General features: G+C 34.4%; 1 protein-coding gene across 1 annotated transcript in view; it reads right to left on the bottom strand.

Moving 5' to 3' along the window:
- Window positions 1–20,319, bottom strand: part of Cht6 (Chitinase 6) — a 166,065-nt gene that overhangs the window by 73,044 nt on the left and 72,702 nt on the right. Inside the window, exons 2-5 of the mRNA XM_068777609.1 lie at window positions 10,282–10,336; window positions 3,795–3,980; window positions 2,805–2,956; window positions 1,012–1,244 (exon numbers count right to left, since the gene is read on the bottom strand). Of these exons, the coding sequence (XP_068633710.1) occupies window positions 1,012–1,244; window positions 2,805–2,956; window positions 3,795–3,980; window positions 10,282–10,336 (626 nt within the window). The remainder of the gene's footprint in view (window positions 1–1,011; window positions 1,245–2,804; window positions 2,957–3,794; window positions 3,981–10,281; window positions 10,337–20,319) is intronic.

Genomic DNA, 20,319 nt, shown 5'->3' with positions numbered 1-20,319 from the left:
AGAAAATATCTAGCGCAGCCGGGTGTAGTTTAGGCTAGATCCCGTGATGAGTGAGCTAATAACTCGGGTACTATTACACATACATATTCTGATAATATGGGAGTCAGCTCATCTGGCGTCCTACACACGGGGGGGGGGGAAGGGGAGTTAAACCTACTGTAAATAGGTCTTTGCCCTCGAGTGAGTTTTGTTCTAAACGACTTCCATTATTAGGAACACCTCGTGCTCCACTATCTGATTTAGGTACAGGGAATTTACATTTTTTTGAAGATTCTTATCACATATATCTTTCTATTTACTATTTTTTTATTCGTCATATGATCTAACTTTCCTCTTCTTTCATTCTATAATTCTCTAGCATTGCTCTACATTCTAATTTTTTTATGCATCGCCTCTTTTACTTCACCTCGTTTCTCAAATGTTACAGGTTTTGGTGATTATTACTTTCTTTCGCTTTTAATTTTATATTTTTATTTCTTGTACTTATTTAATGTAGGTCATCGCATTTTTTCATAGATCCGATTTGCGATTTATTTGCATTACTTCTGTTTTATTTATATCTCCATACTTTGTGATCCATATTTTATTTTTGTTTCGATTGTCTCCTACCACCCTCGGGAGGGCGTACAGTTCCCATTGCTATATATAACAGTTGGGAACACTGTCCCAGAATAATTTATATATTAGATGTAAGATTGACAGGGTGATGTCGTATTTGCGTTAGCTGGTCTACATTCTTCACTTCAAAACTAAAAGTCCACAGCGAAAATTTGTTCTGCGGGTCATGTGGCCTGTTACCTGCCACTTTAACCAAACGATTCTCTGGGTTCTGCCGTCTTTTGTTTGTTTATGGATCTCATTCCTAATATGAAATGTGGAAAAATTCCGAGCATAGCGCTTTCACACCCGAAGTAAGAGACCACGTTACAGTGCATTATAGTGGTTTTCACTCTGTCCAAATATTTTACGACGGTATAAATTAAACGATTATACAATATATGATTTACTTACTTGTTCAATGTCTCAATATCGAATCCTTTCTGTATGTACTCGATGCCTGCAGGTACAGCCATGGTGAGCAGCAGACGGGGCTTCCCAGTCTTATCCGACTCCCTCTCGAATTCCTCCCGAAGCTCCCTCACCAGCTTGGCGTAGTTCTCTCGATCCTTGGGCTTGCCGCCGTCCCTGAACGCTGGGTACTCCCAATCCAAGTCAAGCCCGTCGAAGTGGTTTTGTCTGAGGAACTGTAAATTTACATTAGTAAGACTTATTAAGCTAATACGACTGCATTTTTCTAAGGATGGAAAACCTTTTAGGAAAGTTTGTCGTGCACTACGTCACGAGATCTGTATCGGTCTTCGGCGGTGTGTATTGCTTCAGCTATTTATAATTTTCGAAAGTAGTTTGGATTTGATCGGCCCAGTGCATAAGGCTGTGGCCCCGCAGTTGATGTCCATCCACGTTTTCCGTTTTAAAAAGTAGTAATCATTATCTTTAATAGTTTATATATTTTTAATACTTAGCTGAGCACGAGATTTCGTTTGCGTGGAATTACCAAAACAAATATTATGTTTTTTAGGTTTTTATTCGTTTAGGAATTTTTCTAACATATAGGCTTCAGTTACTCCTTATTACACCAGCTACCAGCCAGTACAAGTCCTATCAAAATCGGTCTAGCCATTTCAGAAGTTAGCCGGTAAAAACGGACAGACAAATTAAATTATAAAAATAAATTGTAATTTTGAGTCTATTTTGATATTACAAACGGACACTCCAATTTAATTTACATATACAAGATGTTAAAACTAGAAAGATAATAATTTAATTGATTTTATTTATTACGATTGCATTTTATGTTTTAAATTATAAATTATCTTGTACTAACGTTCCAATAGAATTATAGCTCAAGTCAAGCCTTGCACAACTGGATTGACCACCTGTTTCAAACGAGAGAAAGTGCGTCTTGTACCATATCTAGTTATAAACTAGTTGTTACTTCCGCTGTAGTTATCAACTTGACTTTGAAATTGAAATTTACTCTCGGTTATATTATTATCTATCGATTCTTATGAAACTTCTAGTAAGGTGCAAGAACTTTTTTTATGGATATGAAAAACATATAGGGTTATTAGTTATAGATATAAAAGCTTTGAAGGTGTGAATGTATGGAAATTAGTTGTGGATGATAAAATTTATCATTATCATTTCAGAAGTAGAACCTCCAAGAATCTTCCGACGGCCTTAGAAAGGTTTACTTTGTGGGGATGTCCCACGTTGCGCTAATCGATTCGTGGTCTCACCTATAGACCTTTTGACAATAATTGGATACATGTAAACGAAGTTATCAAATAATAATAGAATATAAGACAAGTCTAGCAATGTATTAAAAAGTTCAAATCCAAACAAATCTGTGATATCAAAAAATAAAGATAGAGATTTGAAAATAATAATGTACCTAGCCACCTAAGAGTAAAAAAGATGAGGAAAGGAAGGCGATGGAAGCAAGAAGGAATGAAAGAACAAAAATTGCAAGATATTGTGAAGGATAAAAGGAAAGAATAAAAGAAATCGAGAAGTATGAAAGTGAGTTTCGAATAAAGATAAAACTCTGATAAAATTATGTGTAAATAAAGTCTCTGTCCCAAACTAGATAGGGGGTACGAGAGGCTCCCAATAGCGGGGGCCATAAAAAAAGACAATAATTTCAAATTTACGTAACAAATTATCATTTACATATAATATATATAAATGATAATTTGTTACGTTATATCATATGTATATACATATGTATATATATAGCTTACCTTAATAACGTTCCTCACGAATTCCTTCCGGCGATCCCTTGACGCGACCATCGGAGAGAATCTGCTTGAACCCTCATTCCAGCCACCGATAGCTAGTAGTGTCTTCAAGTTCTTGTTGAAGGTTTTTAGGCCAGTGAACTTAGCATAACCACCTAAAGAAATAAAATATATTTATTGTTTATTAAAAAGAAGGATGCAAATTCTACTTCTCATATTATATTTGTGCTAATTGAAAGATATGACAAACCTGTTCTCTTATTAAGTTGATTAAAAGCTTTCTATTCGCGAGGTGTATATTCCATAAATATGTCGCGAATGCAGAAACCGTGAACAAAGAATGGTAATATATATGAGGTTGTTTTATATACATTTTTGAACATTTTGATTAATTGTCCTAAGGCTTTACAAATTTTTAAAAGAATTTTGTAACTTTCTCTTGCTTTTTAGTTTCTAAAAGCTTTTTTAATCCATACTGATAAGCAGCAATCGCGTTAGTAGTTTGTCTTTGAAAGATAAGACTTCCGTAGACGAATCAAAGTTCAGAACAAAATCGCAAAGCCATTCTTAAGACTTTACTAAGATATTTGAAATGAAATGTCACGTTTTCAGTGCTTGTTGAAGCCTCCAGGTCGGTTACAGCCAAATTTCATCTCGCGATGTAAGCAATTCTTGAATTTGTCGGCAGAGTTGTAATAAGATCTATTATATTTGTTTTTTAGTCCATTCGACGGTATTTACAAAAGATATGGGGGTTGGATACCTTTTAGAATCATTTTTATTATTATGAATGTACTCCGCGAATAGTGAAAACGCGAATGAATAAGGCGCAAACAAGGAGTTTTTACTGTAACAATAAGAAATGACTAGGAACAAATTAATTTATTTACAGCGAAATATTCCTCTCTGTGCTTTTTATGTGCTATCCTATACATAGCCGTTTGTATGCCTACGAGGATTTAAGTGTAAAGTGTATAACAGTACAGTACCAACCTTTCTCAATATCTTGATACTTGTCGAAGGGTTTAAGCGTGTTGTCTTTGGTGAAACCGCCGAACGCATAAACCAAGTGCGTGCAGAGGTAAGGGTTGATGTTCTGAGGGTTGAAACGCGCCGTGCCGGGTCGGTACACCGACCAGTTGGTGTAGTAACACACCACACGAGGCTCCGCTGATAAAGCTGCAAGAATATAATTTTTATTGATAAATCTAGCTTTTTCTAGAGGTAAGGACACAAGTAAGTTTAAAGTTCAATAGGAATGACGTAGTTAACACGTTCACTGCGGCTTGAGGCCGATTCAGCCTCATGGTAGACTTTGCACTGGTGCGGCGCGTAAAACTCGTGTTTTCTCTCTAGTGCGGCGGCTGTTTAAAAATGATTGAAACATGAGGCAGAAAAGGCCTCAACCGCACTACTAGGAAGTTCAGCTTGAGGCTGATTCGACCTCAGCCGCACCAGCTGAAAGTTCTTCAAAATTGGGCCCGCAGTGAACGTGTTAAATATACTTTCTTCATATTTATGTTCAAATTGTTGTAATTTTCTCTGGATTTATTAAAATAATAAATCTTTTTTTGAACAACTCCGTACGGTAATAACAATGTACTCCCGTATCAAGGCACTGGATTTTCATGTAATAAACTTACAAGCAATAACTTGAGCTGTGGTAGCCCAGAGGTATGGGACTAAGTCTTGCGTTCGTAAGTAGCAGGTTCTATTCTCGATATAATTCATACTTTGTGCATTATATAGAATGGTAACTGCTCGCAAAACAATTTCCAGAGGATGGACAGCAGAAGCGTCCTCCGAGTACCACCATACCACACTGTAATCGTGAACCCGCCTGCTATAATGGTATACGTCCCCATATATATGTTTGAAGGAATCTCAGCCCTACATAGGTACGTACGTCTATAAGCTAAAACGTGGTTATAAACGAATTGTTAATATAATATAATAAAGCTTAGAAATGAATTTCCCAACCACTGTTTTAAGGATATTGTGAAAGAATCTGTCGTTTTAAACAAAATATTTTTTTAAATATTTTGTGATATCAGAATGAAGTGGGTGGTGATGAAGAGAATCGTATCATTATGATTGCATTACATAAAGTAGATAAGGTGCCAAATAAAAAATTTAAAATCCTCTATTCGGTACATGTCAAATGTTTGCCTAATGGGCTATTGATAGTACAATAAAACCTCCTCTGTTAGTGACTGAAAAATATCTGGCCGTCATTTAAGGTAACGTAAAGTGGTGTTAATAACCAATAATACTCTTTTACGCAAGGCTTGATCGTTCCGGACTTCAATGAAATTGAAGACTGGCCGTCGTCTAGTCCTGATTTTAACCCACTGGATTAAGATTTATGACCAGTTTTAGACGGTATGGCTTGCTCTAATCACCTTGATATTTCAAATATATATCTATATATTTTTAAAGGTTTTATATTCATGTATGAAACTAATACAATATAATATATTACGTACAATAAAAAAATGTTAATATTCTTTGTAACAATGTTCATGCAAGTCTAAGTATGATATTTTACTTACGTTAAAGAAGTATAATTTCTCATTTAGATACTTTTAGTTTATAAGTCACAGTTACAATCTTATAACACAACAAAAGTAAGGCTTAATATCTAGTCTAAGGTTAGTTTCATTTTGAAAAATTTTGCATAAAAATTACGTTTCTTCTTAAAAATTTATTGTGCACGTGCGTATCACAAACCATTCGCATAACAAAACTATGATGTAATAGATAGCTCTTAATAGACGGTGACGCCTTCACAATCATTATCTACATAAGTGACTGTGCGTAGGCTGTAGCAACAGATCACGCGTACAAAAGACTTCAACGAGTTATTTGATGATATATCACCGCTCACAACGAACAAAAAGATAAGTCCTAAATGAAAATTTTTAAGAGAGACAAAAAACTTAATATTGGTTATATCTCAAATATTGATACACTTAAAATTATATTCTTTATATTCTATATCTTTTTATTCTTGTTTCTACATTATCTATTTTATTTAGAGAAAAAAAAGATAACTTTGCCTGTCTCCGCCATTTTTAGCCAGAACATTATGGAATAAATTAACAAGGTGTATTGGAACTCGTAGATTGCAAATAATTAAAAATCCATTAAAAATATATCAGTGATTGTCATTTTATTCTGTGGAGGTATGTCAATGGCCTAGACTAATGAATCTCCTCCTGTGGTACACGTGTCCCTGTGACTACAGATTCTATTTATATATAAAAACGATATTGATAACAAAGAAATACTGATATTTTAAAACGGTCTATTTTTATAAATATTGTTACAATGTAACAGACATAAACCAGCGGATAGGTAAGTAAAAATGGCTGTGGGTAAAAAAACAAAGCGCGTAGGACAAACGGCTACAGAAGCCTTCATGTTCTGGAGTCCAGAACACAAGCCAAAAAGCGCAGCTTAAAAGGTCCACCCATAAGGTTGACTGATCTTGTTAAGATGGACGATGTAGCCCGCTTGAATATGGTTGTATTGTAAACTTTGGTGGGGGCAATTGTCTGAAATTATGACGATGTCATTTAAAATGCACCATAAAACAAAATTTACTAAAGGTTACTACGAGTGGGCTGGTAAAATATAAACATATTTATCGAAATAGGTATGGAGTAATCATAGAGAGAATATAAATGAAAATTTAAAAAGATTTATTGACGAATACATGAAAAGCACTGTAATAATATAGACAAAAATAAATATGGTACTAAAAAAAATGTTGTCTATTTCCAGACTGCATTTATATTCAATGCATGCGGCATCGTAGACTTTCATTGCCGCTTCTCATGCGAACAGAAAAAAAACCCAAGCGCGAAGGTTAAGTCGCGTTTTATTGAGACAAAGTGAATCTCAAACAATGCACCATTGTCGGAGATCGACGCCCACAGGCCGGTGCGTTGGCCCCACGTAAACACAGAGTAAGCAAACAACAGAGGTGTTACAATTTTTTTTTACTTATAAATTGACTAACTTTTGATATGCACTCATTTAATTACACTACGTAAATATTTATATATATATCGTGCTAAACTCAAGTGGCTTCATATATGTGTTCGCCGTTTGCCTAAATATTATATAATTATAAATATAATTGGAAACCATCCAATATCAAACAAACTCTAACACCAGATGTTTTAACGATCGTCTAAATATAAATATAATACGAATAAATCGTTTACAGTTTAGGTTAGCCGTAAAAAGGAATGCCTATGCGTAGTAAAAATAAGTATAGACTTATTTCCAAGAGCCTGTGCATTTCCGTTTATGACAATTCAATCTATATTTTATTGTAATTGTGTAGTTTATGTATTATTATATGTGGTTATTTCAATAATATGTGTACTAATCCATATTATTTATTCATCTACATAAAATTTACAAAGAACAAAATTTTTTTGACACTAGTAGTGCCAGTTTTATTTTTTTTTACCGTTACTTACATTTTTCCTTGGTAACAAAGTCAATCCAAAAATATTCTGGAAGAAATAAACGCTTGCAAGAAATCTCAAGAATATTTATGTTATTTTGTCTTTTATATATATTTAATTTATCTATTTCTGTTTATATTTATTTATCTAAATCTAAAACTATTCTGTTCGTTCCAATGTAATCAACTTCCGATAAGACGCACTTTTACCAACGCTTTTTCTAGTCCTTGTTGCGTCGGAATAGTCTTTTTTCTGGTAAACCTTTCAAGACATTTCAATCTATTTTTATCTGCTCAATACCTTTTGAGGTTTCTAAATAGCTAAAAGTCTCGTGAAGTCTTCGAATACGGTGGTTGCGAAACGATATCAGTCCAGTTGAAGGTTTTTTTTTCAAAAAATATAGCGATTTTGGCATCAATCGAGACATTATGTTTGACAAAAACACGTGCAACTTGGTGATAATAAATGCTTTTGATAAACAGATGTTTGGCAAATGTTATAGACAGTTCTACCAACCTAGGAAAAAATATTACCTGCCTACCCAATGCCCGGAAATTTTAAATGACAATTTCACTGTACTTCTTTATCAAAGCGTATTATCCTACTTGTTTATTTTCAACGAGGCCTTTAACTTTTCCAGATGCACGCAAAAGATATCTCCAACAGAATACTTGGATCACGTTTTTCTATTTTGCTCTCTGGACAATACATTTTTTTTACTTTTAAGTTTATTCAGTTATATGTAACATTCAACAAGCGTATTTATTGTAATTCAGTGTTAAATCTTTTTATTCGCTTTTTTAGATTAATAGACTAATAGTACACCCATTACGTTTATTTATATCGCTATTTATTGAATAACAAGGCAACGTTGGTGACATTAAATATATCTTTGTATGACAACGCTATTCTTTCTTATTATATATTTACACCTAGATTAAAGACAAAGTAGTTTTATTATTTCTTCTCCCGTAAAATAAATTCTTTTGCATTTTCCTAATTTAGTATATTACCTAACATTAGTTATTTATACTTTTTATTGTAATAACTTTTCCACGTAAAATGTATATATGTTTGTGTGTTTGTTTTTGTATATATTTTACTTATTGTATTTGCGTATTACACTCTTAAATATGTAGCAAATCTTAATCTCATTTTTTTCCATAGGTCGTCTGGTATAAATCGCCTCAAGCGATAAAACCGCCTATTGTACCTCTTTATTAATTGTTTAATTTTTAGTTTTTTAGATTTTTTGTTTCATTTCCTTTTAGTTGTATATTTTTAATAGTTTTTTGGTGTATAATAAAGTATAAAGTATTCAAATAATAAAAATTTAGTTATATTGTCAATAAATTAGGAAAAGATTACTGTTTCGGACGTAAATTCGCGAATTAGGATTAATTTAAAATAGTTTATCATTGAACAATGGGACAATTGTTGTATACGTATCTTAGAAACTGACATTCATTTGTTTAACAAAATAATGTCCGTTGGGGTCCAAAGATTTTTTAGTAGCGACCGATCGAAAACATAGTTAAAGTTTGATTTTACAAATTAGCTGCAATGCAGAAATTACTTTTCAGTATAATTGTAGATTTGACGCGTTAAAGTTTTCATTGCAATTTTTTTTGCGGTCACAGTTGGCAACAAAGTCACCATTGACTTCGGTTAGATTTTGACCATTAATTTCTTTATCTTGTTCTTATTTAGAACTGGTTGGAGTTCAAACGTGTTCGACGAAACGAGGAACAGGTATTGGAATTAATATATAACTAAATACAGTCTGTCAAGATTGAGGGTATTCAGAAAACATTATCATTAAAATTAGCAATTTACTGTGGGTAGACAGAGATTTGGAGTTCTAAATCGCGCTATCAAAGTTTCTGCGCTACTTCGAATATATAGCAGCGACGAGTAGCACCTCCCGGGGTCAGCAGCCATGAGGGAAACCAGTCTGGGCAAGCTGGTCTAAATTGTCCATTAGATCTCAGTAAAGAATCTCAGAGAGTAAAGACTGAAGCTTCTAGAAATACACCGGCGAAGCTACCACACACCTCATGGTGGGCGCATACTACCATCCACCACGGTTGACTTGACCCCTTTTTTAACGGAATTTTCTTCTGTGCGTATTTCACTCACATGTTAGATTATAAAAACATCATTAATACCAAAAACTTGAAAAAATTGTAAAAATCTTTTTATAAAACATTACATTATAGAAAAAATTAAGAAATGCAAAATTAAAATAGTCAATTTGAATTGTAAAAAATTAAAATTTCAAGAAACGTGTCTAAGGATGAGAGTAATGGAAATGAATGCTGTGAGAATGATAGAAAATATAAAGAATGAAAGAAGGAAGAAAGAGAGAAATTGTGAAGGATGTGAGAGAGAGGGTGAAAATAGTAATGTTTGTGAAAAATTCATTGTCCTTAAAATAAGACAGGGAAACGAGGGCCCCCAGTAACGGGAGCCATATAAAAAAAGAAACCTGGAAAACGTAATGCGAACCTATTCATAGTCACAATTTAAAATATAATAAATTCTTTGTTAAGAATATTCCAGTATATTTATAATGTAAAACTACTTAAAGTACAGAATAAATGCTTTGATAGAATAGAGATAATAACATGTAATAATAAAATATGTGTTTAACTTATATTTATATGTTTAATAAATGCGTCAAAACCCTAAAGCAAATGCATTTTTATTATAGATTTTAATGAACCTATCAATTACAAGATCAAGGTTGCGGGAAGTCCCTAGATGCGGCAGTGCTAGACCAGTCGTGGTGGTGTTTGGGGGAGGATACCTTGCAGTGGGCGTCCATCGCCTGAATAGAACGAGACGTTCGACATTCCATGTTAAAATGCATTTTGATAAAAAATATGTTGGTATGGCGACTTGTTAAACAAGTAGCTTGAGTTGGCATGCGATCATTTTCGCCCACGTATCCTATATATAGTTAGAGGTATGTGGTAGAAATAAAAAAAAACAATTACCTGGTGATGCAAATGTGACGAGAGCTAACGCCAGTGGCAGCCATTTTGTGATATCCTGTGAACAAACAGAAATTGGTTACATTTCTTTAAACTTTTACAAAATAAATTCACTTCAGGTTGCGCTTGTATTTTTATGTAAATCCGTTAAAGCGACCAAAAACATCAATAACTTTCTAAGGTTAAGCAACGTGAAGTTTTCACACTTTATTTGTTAAACCTACCAGCTACCTTTTCCTTACTTTAAGTGTGATTTTCACTACCACTTACATCATGTTTAACTATTCAATCAACGATGGTTATGAAATTCAATCAATGGTTTTGACATCTATTAGTATATTATATACTTGTGTAGTCTGATTATTAGTCTGCTGTACTCTAAGAGGGATAATCTACATCACCCATCATCATTATGTCAACCGAAACCACTGCAATGAATAGATTTCCTACAAAGATCGCTTCGAAGTTTTACGCTCCCCACATTCTTTACTTCTTGCAACTTTGACCATGTCGTCTGTTCCCAAGAACCCTTCGGCCTCATCGGCCCTGGGGTTGACTGCAGAGGAACTAAAGCCTATTTGTACATTAACCATTTGCGTTCGGAAGGCGTCTCTGCAGCGCCACGGCTATTCGGGCCGCAGGTCGGATGGCACGCGATCAGCGACAACAGTGTTTATGTTACATTACTTTAGTTTCAAGCGACAGGAATGCCTTACTTGTACTTGAGAAGGTTCCTAAAAACCTATTTTACCAATAAAGTGTCTGACTCATTCGCGACAATCGCGTCGATTTGCCACCTAGCCTGGCCGAAATTGTCGTAGCCCGCAAAGGTTAAACGTTGAATTTTTTCTGCATCTAATTTATTTATGTTAGAAAATCAAGGTAGATCGTATCTTTTACACCACGTATGATATATAAATTCCAATTAAAAATAATATTTATATCCTATATAAATATTAAAAAAGTCTGTACAAAAGAGTAACATAAATATCTATCTTGACAATACATTCGATTTTTTACGTGGAACAATTGACTTATTAGTTCTCACAATATACACTTTAAGACCATAAAACAGTTTCATAAAGGCATATTAATTTTGATTGCAGTTACTAAACGCGCAGCATACAAAACGGTTGCATTAATTTTGAACCCAATACAGGCTTTAGGCAACAGAGGTTACGTATTTGGTGTTTATTCACACCGGTTGACTTGCGTCAACGACCGGAAATCGAATGACTAACCTACATCGCGTTCCCGAAAGATTGATAAAAATTTTAAATGAAATATTGCTAGTGTAAGTTAACTATAACTTAATATAAACATTATTTAACATAGTATCATACTTAATATTGGAAACCAGGACTCTTTATTACCTTACCCCGAGCTTGGTTGAAATAGTTACAACGTATGTTTACAGATTATTTTAAATCTTCTCATACGCGCGCCTGCATACACAGAGAGAGAGAAGGAGAGAGAGTGAGGGAGAGAAGGAGAGAGACAGACATACACACGCACACGCAGGTACATATAGGCACGCACACACATGTGTATGTACTTTATTGTATTGTATCTGTGAAATTTTTTTCTGTTAGCCCTTAGGCTTTTACCATATAATTGGAAATGAGTTCACAGTACGGAAGGGTCCGACATGTATGTTCGTTTGTGTAATGTTAAGAGATACGAATCCTCGGTCAGTTCAAGCGATAATTCTCCTTTTCTCTGTGCCGCTAGTAAGTAGTCGTTATTATATATCTCAATAATTATTTCTTTGCAATTAGGACTTTATAAAAATTGTGTCGACGAATCAATCGATCAATTTTTATCAATTAATTGATTATACTATATGTATTATTGAAAGAAAAGGACCAATATTTAGCCACTTCCGCACATACAGTGGTAGCAGGCCAAACATAGAGTGTAATCGGTGGCACTAATCGGTGTAACATAACTCCTGAAGATGCCCCGTGGAGGGGTGAAACACGTATTGAATAATTTGGCGGTGGCGGTTGTGTGATTCGTATTGTTTGCCGCAAATGCATTTATCAGCGGGCTGGCGAGCGGTGCATTTTATTGCACGACTACTACTGCATGTGCGGAAGAGGCTAAATATTGTTCCTTTTCTTACTTAGAATGGACTTCCGCGAGGTAACGCCTGATTCCATTAAATATGTATTATTGTATTTTATGTTGTATGTTTTATGACAATGTATTGTTGTATTTTTACTAATGAAATTCGCTCGAGTATTGAGTGTTCTTGCTAGAAACTAAGTAAAGGTTGCTTAGCTATTCAACGTGCGACGTCCCGTGGCTTATATTAAGCTAATATGGAAGACCACCAACACACCGTTACTGGCGACGTCTGTTTCGTAACGCCATGAATATTCACAGTTCAAATATGGAACGCGGTCCGTTCACTGTTCATTTATCCAGAGCACCCGTTATATTAAGTTATTTGATTCGTAAAATGAATTTGGAATGCGACAAGCAAATGTCATGGGGCTCTAAAATAGGTGCCAATGTGACGCTTACGTTCACCGCGTATCAATAACTTTAAATAATTTAATTTACTCAAAGTAGGTTTTATATAATATATAACTCGCTCATTCGAACATTGTTATTCTGTCTGAAGGCGTATATATATGGTACATATATTAATTTTTTTTTAAATTTTTGTCTGTCTGTTCGTCCGGCTAATATCTGAAATATATGGACAGATTTTGAAGGGACTTACATTGACAGCTACCTGGTGTAATAACGAGTAACTAAGGCTATTTCTATTTTAGAAATGTTTTTTAACTGAATGAAAAACTAAATATTTGTTCTATATATAATTCCACGCGAACGAAGTCGCGTGCACAACTTGTATTTCAATAAATGCAGACATTTGTAAAAAAACTCGACAGAGTTTGTTATAATCTGTTCTCAGATCAGAGCATGTTTTGAACCCTTGCAGCTTTTAGATGAATGATAGCCTTACAGGAGTTCAATCTAAATTCTAGTTTCTATCAAATTGGCTTCCTCGGAGCATTATTTTCATCTCGCCAACTTGTGGTCAATGATGCTATATAATTAATAATATATATATACACATACATATGTATATACACACACACACACACATAAATATATATATACATATATAAAAAATTATAGCTAGATTTGCCTGTGGGTAGGTCTATAGGAACAGGAAAATCCAACAAAGATGCATAGTTTTAAGGTTGCTTGATTTATGAGTAGTTTACGGTTAAAGGTATCAACCGTAACCTGCTTTATTACGTTACGTCACGTGACACCACGTAACCGCCTCGCGTGCGCTGTCCGATGTGCCTTGGTGCATATTAGATAATATATCTAGTGTTGAATAAGTATGTTCGATATATGTCTGGACAGGCTTCGTATACTTCTATATTGTAAGAGATATCACAAGCGTAAAGTGAGACAAGCAGATATGATTTATACTTGAAGGCACAAAGGTCTGGATCTTTTGTCTCTCTCTAGTCGTGGGTCTCTGGTACGATTTTTAACAGGCATTTTGTGTTAATTATCCAGGGTGGTTGATTATAGATATACCACCTCCAAAAATGTTTTCATGGTTTCTTTTTTTTCTCCTATATTCTATAGATATTAGCGTCCGTGCCTTTGTTTTTATAACTACATCTCTTTAATTTTGCTCGTGTTTCTGTATGTGACAAATCTAAAGTCTTTTAAATTTCTTAACTAAATCTTAGGGTCTTAAATTATTTAACCGCTCTGAGCCACTAACACGGGGCCCCACAACTGAGGTACCCGCCGGTGCGGATGAGTTGCCCTGGTTTAAAATGGTTTCAGAAATAATAAACAACCAAATGATAAAATAGTAAGAAAAAGCGAAAATATTCGAAATTGAAAGAAAAAAATTTACTGTCTCTACAAACAGTAGTTTTAGAAGATATTAGCCAGACATATTCCAGTAAATGAATGTAACATATTTCAAAATGTTGACTAAAAGCCTGACTATGTCAGGATAAGGGTGGTTTTCAGCTAACCCACTTCTTTTTCAAACAGAGTCACATATATTTATGTAGCTTAAGGATGTCATGTCATACCACTAAAGGCTTTTGGCTCGATGTAACAATTTGGACAGCTAAATGATGGTTAGTAAAAAAATAAATGCTCTGATATCTTCTTTATTTATTGCCATTTGCCAGGCAATTAATGCGATATCTTGCCTAAATGCACCAATCTGTTATATTTACTACGTACTTACGTTTACGTAATGTAACAAAATATTTTATAGCCTGTTACGTTTTTAACGTGTAACGGGTCGTGTTTTGATATATAAATTAATGGTTTAACTACAGTAATTACAATGTTACTTATGCGATAACGAGGACAAGTGGTAACAACAGGTATTAAAAACCTTTTTTTTTAATATTGAGAAGTGAAAATAATTAACAGAACCAAATTCAAATTTAATTAAACAGGTTGATTAATTATAAGTGTAAATGCTGTAAATGGATGAATGTATAGCTCATTTGTCAGCAAAAATCTTTAAAGCTTTTGCGCCTATTTCTAATCATCCTGTAGAAATTGATTACTTTGAAATATATATCACATTAATTAATTTCTTTCTCTTAGAATGTGATAGGGCAATAACTTCTGGCAGCATTATTAGTACGTAGTAATACGAAATTTCAAATAGTTTTTTGTACTTTATTATCATTTAGATATTTATTACTTATAAAACCTTTGATTCTCGAATAGAATGTCTATAATATATCTCATATCTTTAACAGAACATAATTAGAATAAATTTATGATCGCCTCTCTCTCTTTTCAGCCTATAGACACCCATTGCAAGACATAGGCAGAGATCGCTGTGATCACTAGTTATGCGACTTCCTGCCATCACTCTGAAGTATGTTACATATTTTTTTTTACTTGAATGCGACTGGCCAGTGACTTGACTGTAAAAAGTTTATATGGACAACTAATTTTCATATTCTTATATTGAATTATTTATTTCTTGGTATACTAGTTTTAAATATGATTAAATAAATCGCGTTCGCAACCAAACTATTAGGGCTTATAAATATTCATTTTCTTTTAATTTACTTTTTATTGTTAATCTGTAATCGAATTTGACACTGGTCATTGACGTACGAAAAAAGAAATATGGCGTCGTTTTTTATTTTAACTAAATAATTTTTAGAAACCTACCGACGCCGGTCGTGCGTGTAGCGCCCCGTGGAGAGTGAAAAGCGACTTTCCTCTCAGGAATGCAGTTTCGTCCAGGAATCGAACCTGTATCTCTATAAAGGAGCGCTGCATTAGTCTATACGAGATGCGTAATCTATGTATTCAGTTAACTTGATTTACCAATGAAGCCTTAATGGAAATTCAAGTTTTTTTTACTCTTTCTTCGTTTAGGTGAAGTTATTTAAATTCTAGACCAAAGGCTTTTATACCTACAAAACTGGATTAATTATGCAGTATAGGAGAACATAGTGGTTATCTTTGAGGCTTTTGTCGTGTAGGGTACGGAGACATGATAATTTGAATTAGATATTCATTCAATTTTCGTGAAGCACATAATAAAATTAAGATTTTTTAGGTAATTACACCAATACCTCGCTTTGTATCGTTTCGTTTTGCATTTTGCGAAGTTGCGTCGCTGCTTAATTAGTACTAATTTTCACTGTACGTCGTTAAATTTTTGATCTTGCGTTGTTTTGAGTCCGAGTCTTTAATTGTTTTGCAATTTTATTTTTTTTCTAAAAGATGACAACACTTTTGTTTCCGATTGCGCCATGCCATCAAAACTCGGGGATTCCCTTTCTAACTAAAAATCAACGCAATTTGGATACAGTTTTATTTTCACTTTGTTTTGCTAATTTTAGAATTCAAGTTACAAAAAAGGTAAATATTATTCCAATTTATTTATTGGCACAGTTATATTATTTTTGTTTTTTAAGTGTTTACTTTGTTTAACACGTTGACGGACAGTAGGAACAAGCGAAGTTCGAAAATTGACACTATATGTTTTTGTGATTTTTAGAATGTTAGAAGTATAGTTTTACTCTTTCTAGCAACTCGTATAACAGGTGAAATATGAACTTCAACCTAAAAAGATGTTTTCAAAACACGACACTATGCTTCTACGTATACGCCAGTAAGTGCACATTTGTGCTGCTATAGCCGTAGTGTCTAAAAACGACCGTTTCGTTTTGGACGGCTATAGCAGTCATGCCACATTGTGAACTTCGCTTTGACGGCTATAGCCGCAATTGTCCGTCAACGTGTTAATTATCTTTTTAAAAAGTAGAATTTCGTGACCTTGGAACCTATCTTCGATCTTTACATGGTTTACTAAAGAAAATCTTAATTCACTTTGCGGCGTTACAATTTGCGTCGTGTTTATTTGGAACGTAACCACGACGCAAAGTGAGGTATTGGTGTATTGCAATGATAAACAGAGTGTGGCTTGAAGTTAAATGCTTTTTAAACTATCAATCCATTCATTGAAACAAATATAGATATATACGTTTGTGTAATGATTATATATATATCTACATGACGAAAGCGGTACGTTCTCTTTGCTTCGCGCTGCAATATTCGTATGTACTAGACACAGCTGGTCATTCCACTGCGATAGAGTATAACCAGTTTCCGTCCATTATCCTTCCGCAGAGCGTTTCACTACTTAAATGAACGTTTCTCTGGCGCTAGCATTCTGAAGGCAATAAAACAAGAAATATAACATTGAACAAAAAATATACCATTAAACAAGAAATACAACACTTTTGTTTTTAACGGATTACTCGTATATCAGTAATAAAGAAATAAATTACAACTCAATAGTTGTGATCTTCATTATTTAAGAAGTAGTATGACCACAGCTTTGTATGTATGTTTATATGTATACACGCACAGACATATATATACATATATATATATATATATATATATGTGTATATATATGTCTGTGCGTATAGTGCATATTAGGGGGGCCGGAAAGAAATGAAATACTATATGGCAAAAGGTTACGAAGGTACGGAAGAAAGTACGGGTAACGAAGGTGAATATATTGTTTATTAGAAATTTAAACTTGTTAAAATATAGTCGTGTGAATTTAACTTAAGAAAGTGACATTACTTTTCGGTTCTCCTGATATGTATTTGTATGTATGTACACCCTAAACTGCCCACTCCTTCATGTCTCTCATCTCCGTCAAAATGTTGTCTGGTATAGATCGCGTCGAGCGATAAGACGGCCTCTTGTACCTATATTTACATTGTTTATTTTTTAAGTTATTATCTATGGTACAAAACAAAATTTAAATAAATATATAGACCTTTCGGATAAATTTTTAATAAGACTAGTTGGAAGCATTATGTGTCCAACGTATTCCGTCAATCTTAACAAAGTCATATGTCCTTTGTAATTTGTTTCTTTAACACGTTCACTGCGTCTTGAGGTCGATTCAGCCTCATGGTAGACTTTACACTGGTGCGGCGCGTAAAACTCGTGTTTTCTCTCTAGTGCGGCGGCTGTTTACACTCAACCGTATGAGACATGACAAAGACAAATATAGCTTTCTTTATGTCTGCGAAGCATTGACTCAATATTGTAAAAAAATATTGATGAACATGAGGCAGAAAAGGCCTCAACCGCACTACTAGGAAGTTCAGCTTGAGGCTGATTCGACCTCAGCCGCACCAGCTGAAAGTTCTTCAAAATTGGGCCCGCAGTGAACGTGTTAAGAACCTTCTGGAATAAATAAAAAATTAATATTAAAAAGATGAATGAAATTGGTAAAGCCGCGTTGGTAAATTTCGCGTTACTAACAGAAACGAGTATGATTTTATGTGTCTGAAGGTTTTCAAGCATATAAATTTTGGTTTAATATTAAAAGTATAAGTATGATGGAATTTAAAATACCACATCTGATACCAATGTCTAAATATGAATTTGATTTATGCTTATTTATTTTAGGTTTGGAACATACCGTCATTTTTGGTTTGACTCAAATATTTATAAGGGTTGTATCATGCCTGCCATAAATGCATTTAAAACTAACTTAATTTATATCGAACTGGTCAAGATTTGCGAATAAGGCTTGTTGGGTTTTTCGTGGAAACTATATAGTTAAATCATGACAGGCCTATTCATATAATCTTTTAAACGTCATTTCATTCATAGGATGAACACTGCATGACATAGGCAAACAGATTTTCAACACGATAAGTTAGAAAAAAGCCTCCATAACACGAACTGTTGCACGTATTACACGGTTGAGACTCAAGATGCAATCGCAAGATTTACCGATGTGGCAAAAACTGCAACCACCGCACCGATACTGGCGCACAACCTGATGATGGTAATATGGTACTCCACATTATCATCATCAGGTCATGAGGAGATGGTCGCACAGTTAAAATAGACTTAGAAACTTAGCACATGTAAACACTGTAACATGCAGAAACATAAACAATTTTTTTTTTGAAAAATTTAGGTAAATGTAAAAACAAAGTAAGCTATTTGCCATGGCAGGGTCATTGCGAGATTTTAAGTACTTTTTACCCATTACAACTAAAATTTCTCTTGCACAGTCACTCCTTCTCCCCATCCTTGATTATCCACATGTCAGCTATTTAGACCTCACTGAAAACCAACTAAGTATGTCTATGTTTATTTATATATGTTTGTACACGAATACATATGTCTATAAATAACAGGTAGTTAATATGTACATATTAACTACCTGTTATTTATATTTCTACAATTTCCATGCTATGGTTGTCTGAGGGATTACCTTGTGTGATACAACCATTCATTTTACTTTTTTATAAATAAACTATCTCAATTAATCTAGCGTCTATAATAAAGAAATAAACAAAGTTGCGGACGCTGATATCAGTTACATATAGATCGTAATAATAGTAAACAGAACGTCGTATATGTAAAATTACTAATACATTGATAATGATTAAAACTTATTTCAGATAAATCGCGTCTATAAATATTAGCGAAAGAGATCTGAGGTGAATGCACGCATCGGGTCTGATCGGTCGGAGCGCAGAAAGCCGCCGGCACGTTGCGACAGACTCGCTCTAGCTCCCGTCACATCGAGAGCATTCCGCCGTGAAATGTACACAGATATACACAAACATAATATGGAAAGTATTTAATGGAATCAGGCGTTACTTCGCGGAAGTCCATCCTAAGTAAGAAAAGGACCAATATTTAGCCACTTCCGCACATGCAGTGGTAGTCGTGCAATGAAATGCACCGCCCACTAGTCCGCTGATAAATGCGTATGCGGCAAACAATGCGAATCACACAACCGCCACCACCAAATCACTCAACACGTGTTTCACCCCTCCACGAGGCATCTTCAGGAGTTATGTTACACCAATTAGTGCCAAACACAGAGTTTACTTACATAATATGAAAAGTGACAATCTTTTCACATTACTAAGAATTAAACAAAGTAACATCATTAAAACATCTAAATTATTAAACACAATCATTCTTAAGTAAGAAAAGGATCAATATTTAGCCACTTCCGCACATGCAGTAGTAGTCGTGCAACAAAGTGCACCGCCCGCCAGCCTGCTGATAAATGCGTATGCGGCAAACAATGCGAATCACACAACTGCTACCGCCAAATCACTCAACACGTGTTTCACCCCTCCACGGGGCATCTTCAGGATAAATCAATAATTCTTAAATCGAACATAATGATTTTAGTCCATTAAATCGATGCATTATTTAAATAGAGCCTATATTATAAAATACCGACGTAACTATATAAATGTTCTGAATAATTAGTAATCAACACCTAAGTAAATTAAATGAGCAAAGAAAAATCCGTTAAAAAAGGGGTCAAGTCAACCCGGGTAGTATGCGCCACCCATGAGGTGTGTGGTAGCTTCGCCCGTGTATTTCTAGAAGCTTCAGTCTTTATTTTCTGAGATCAAATGGCCAATTTAGACCAGCTTGGCCAGACTGGCTTCCCTCATGGCTGCTGACCCCGGGAGGCACTACGCGTCGCTGCAA

This window comes from Battus philenor, unplaced genomic scaffold (genome assembly GCF_028537555.1).
Source record: "Battus philenor isolate CCGP_79_NKW_IND1 unplaced genomic scaffold, ilBatPhil1.0.hap1 SCAF_13, whole genome shotgun sequence".
Lineage (NCBI taxonomy): Eukaryota > Metazoa > Arthropoda > Insecta > Lepidoptera > Papilionidae > Battus > Battus philenor.
Note: the sequence above shows the minus strand (reverse complement) of the source record. Positions and strands in the feature narration are given on the sequence as shown.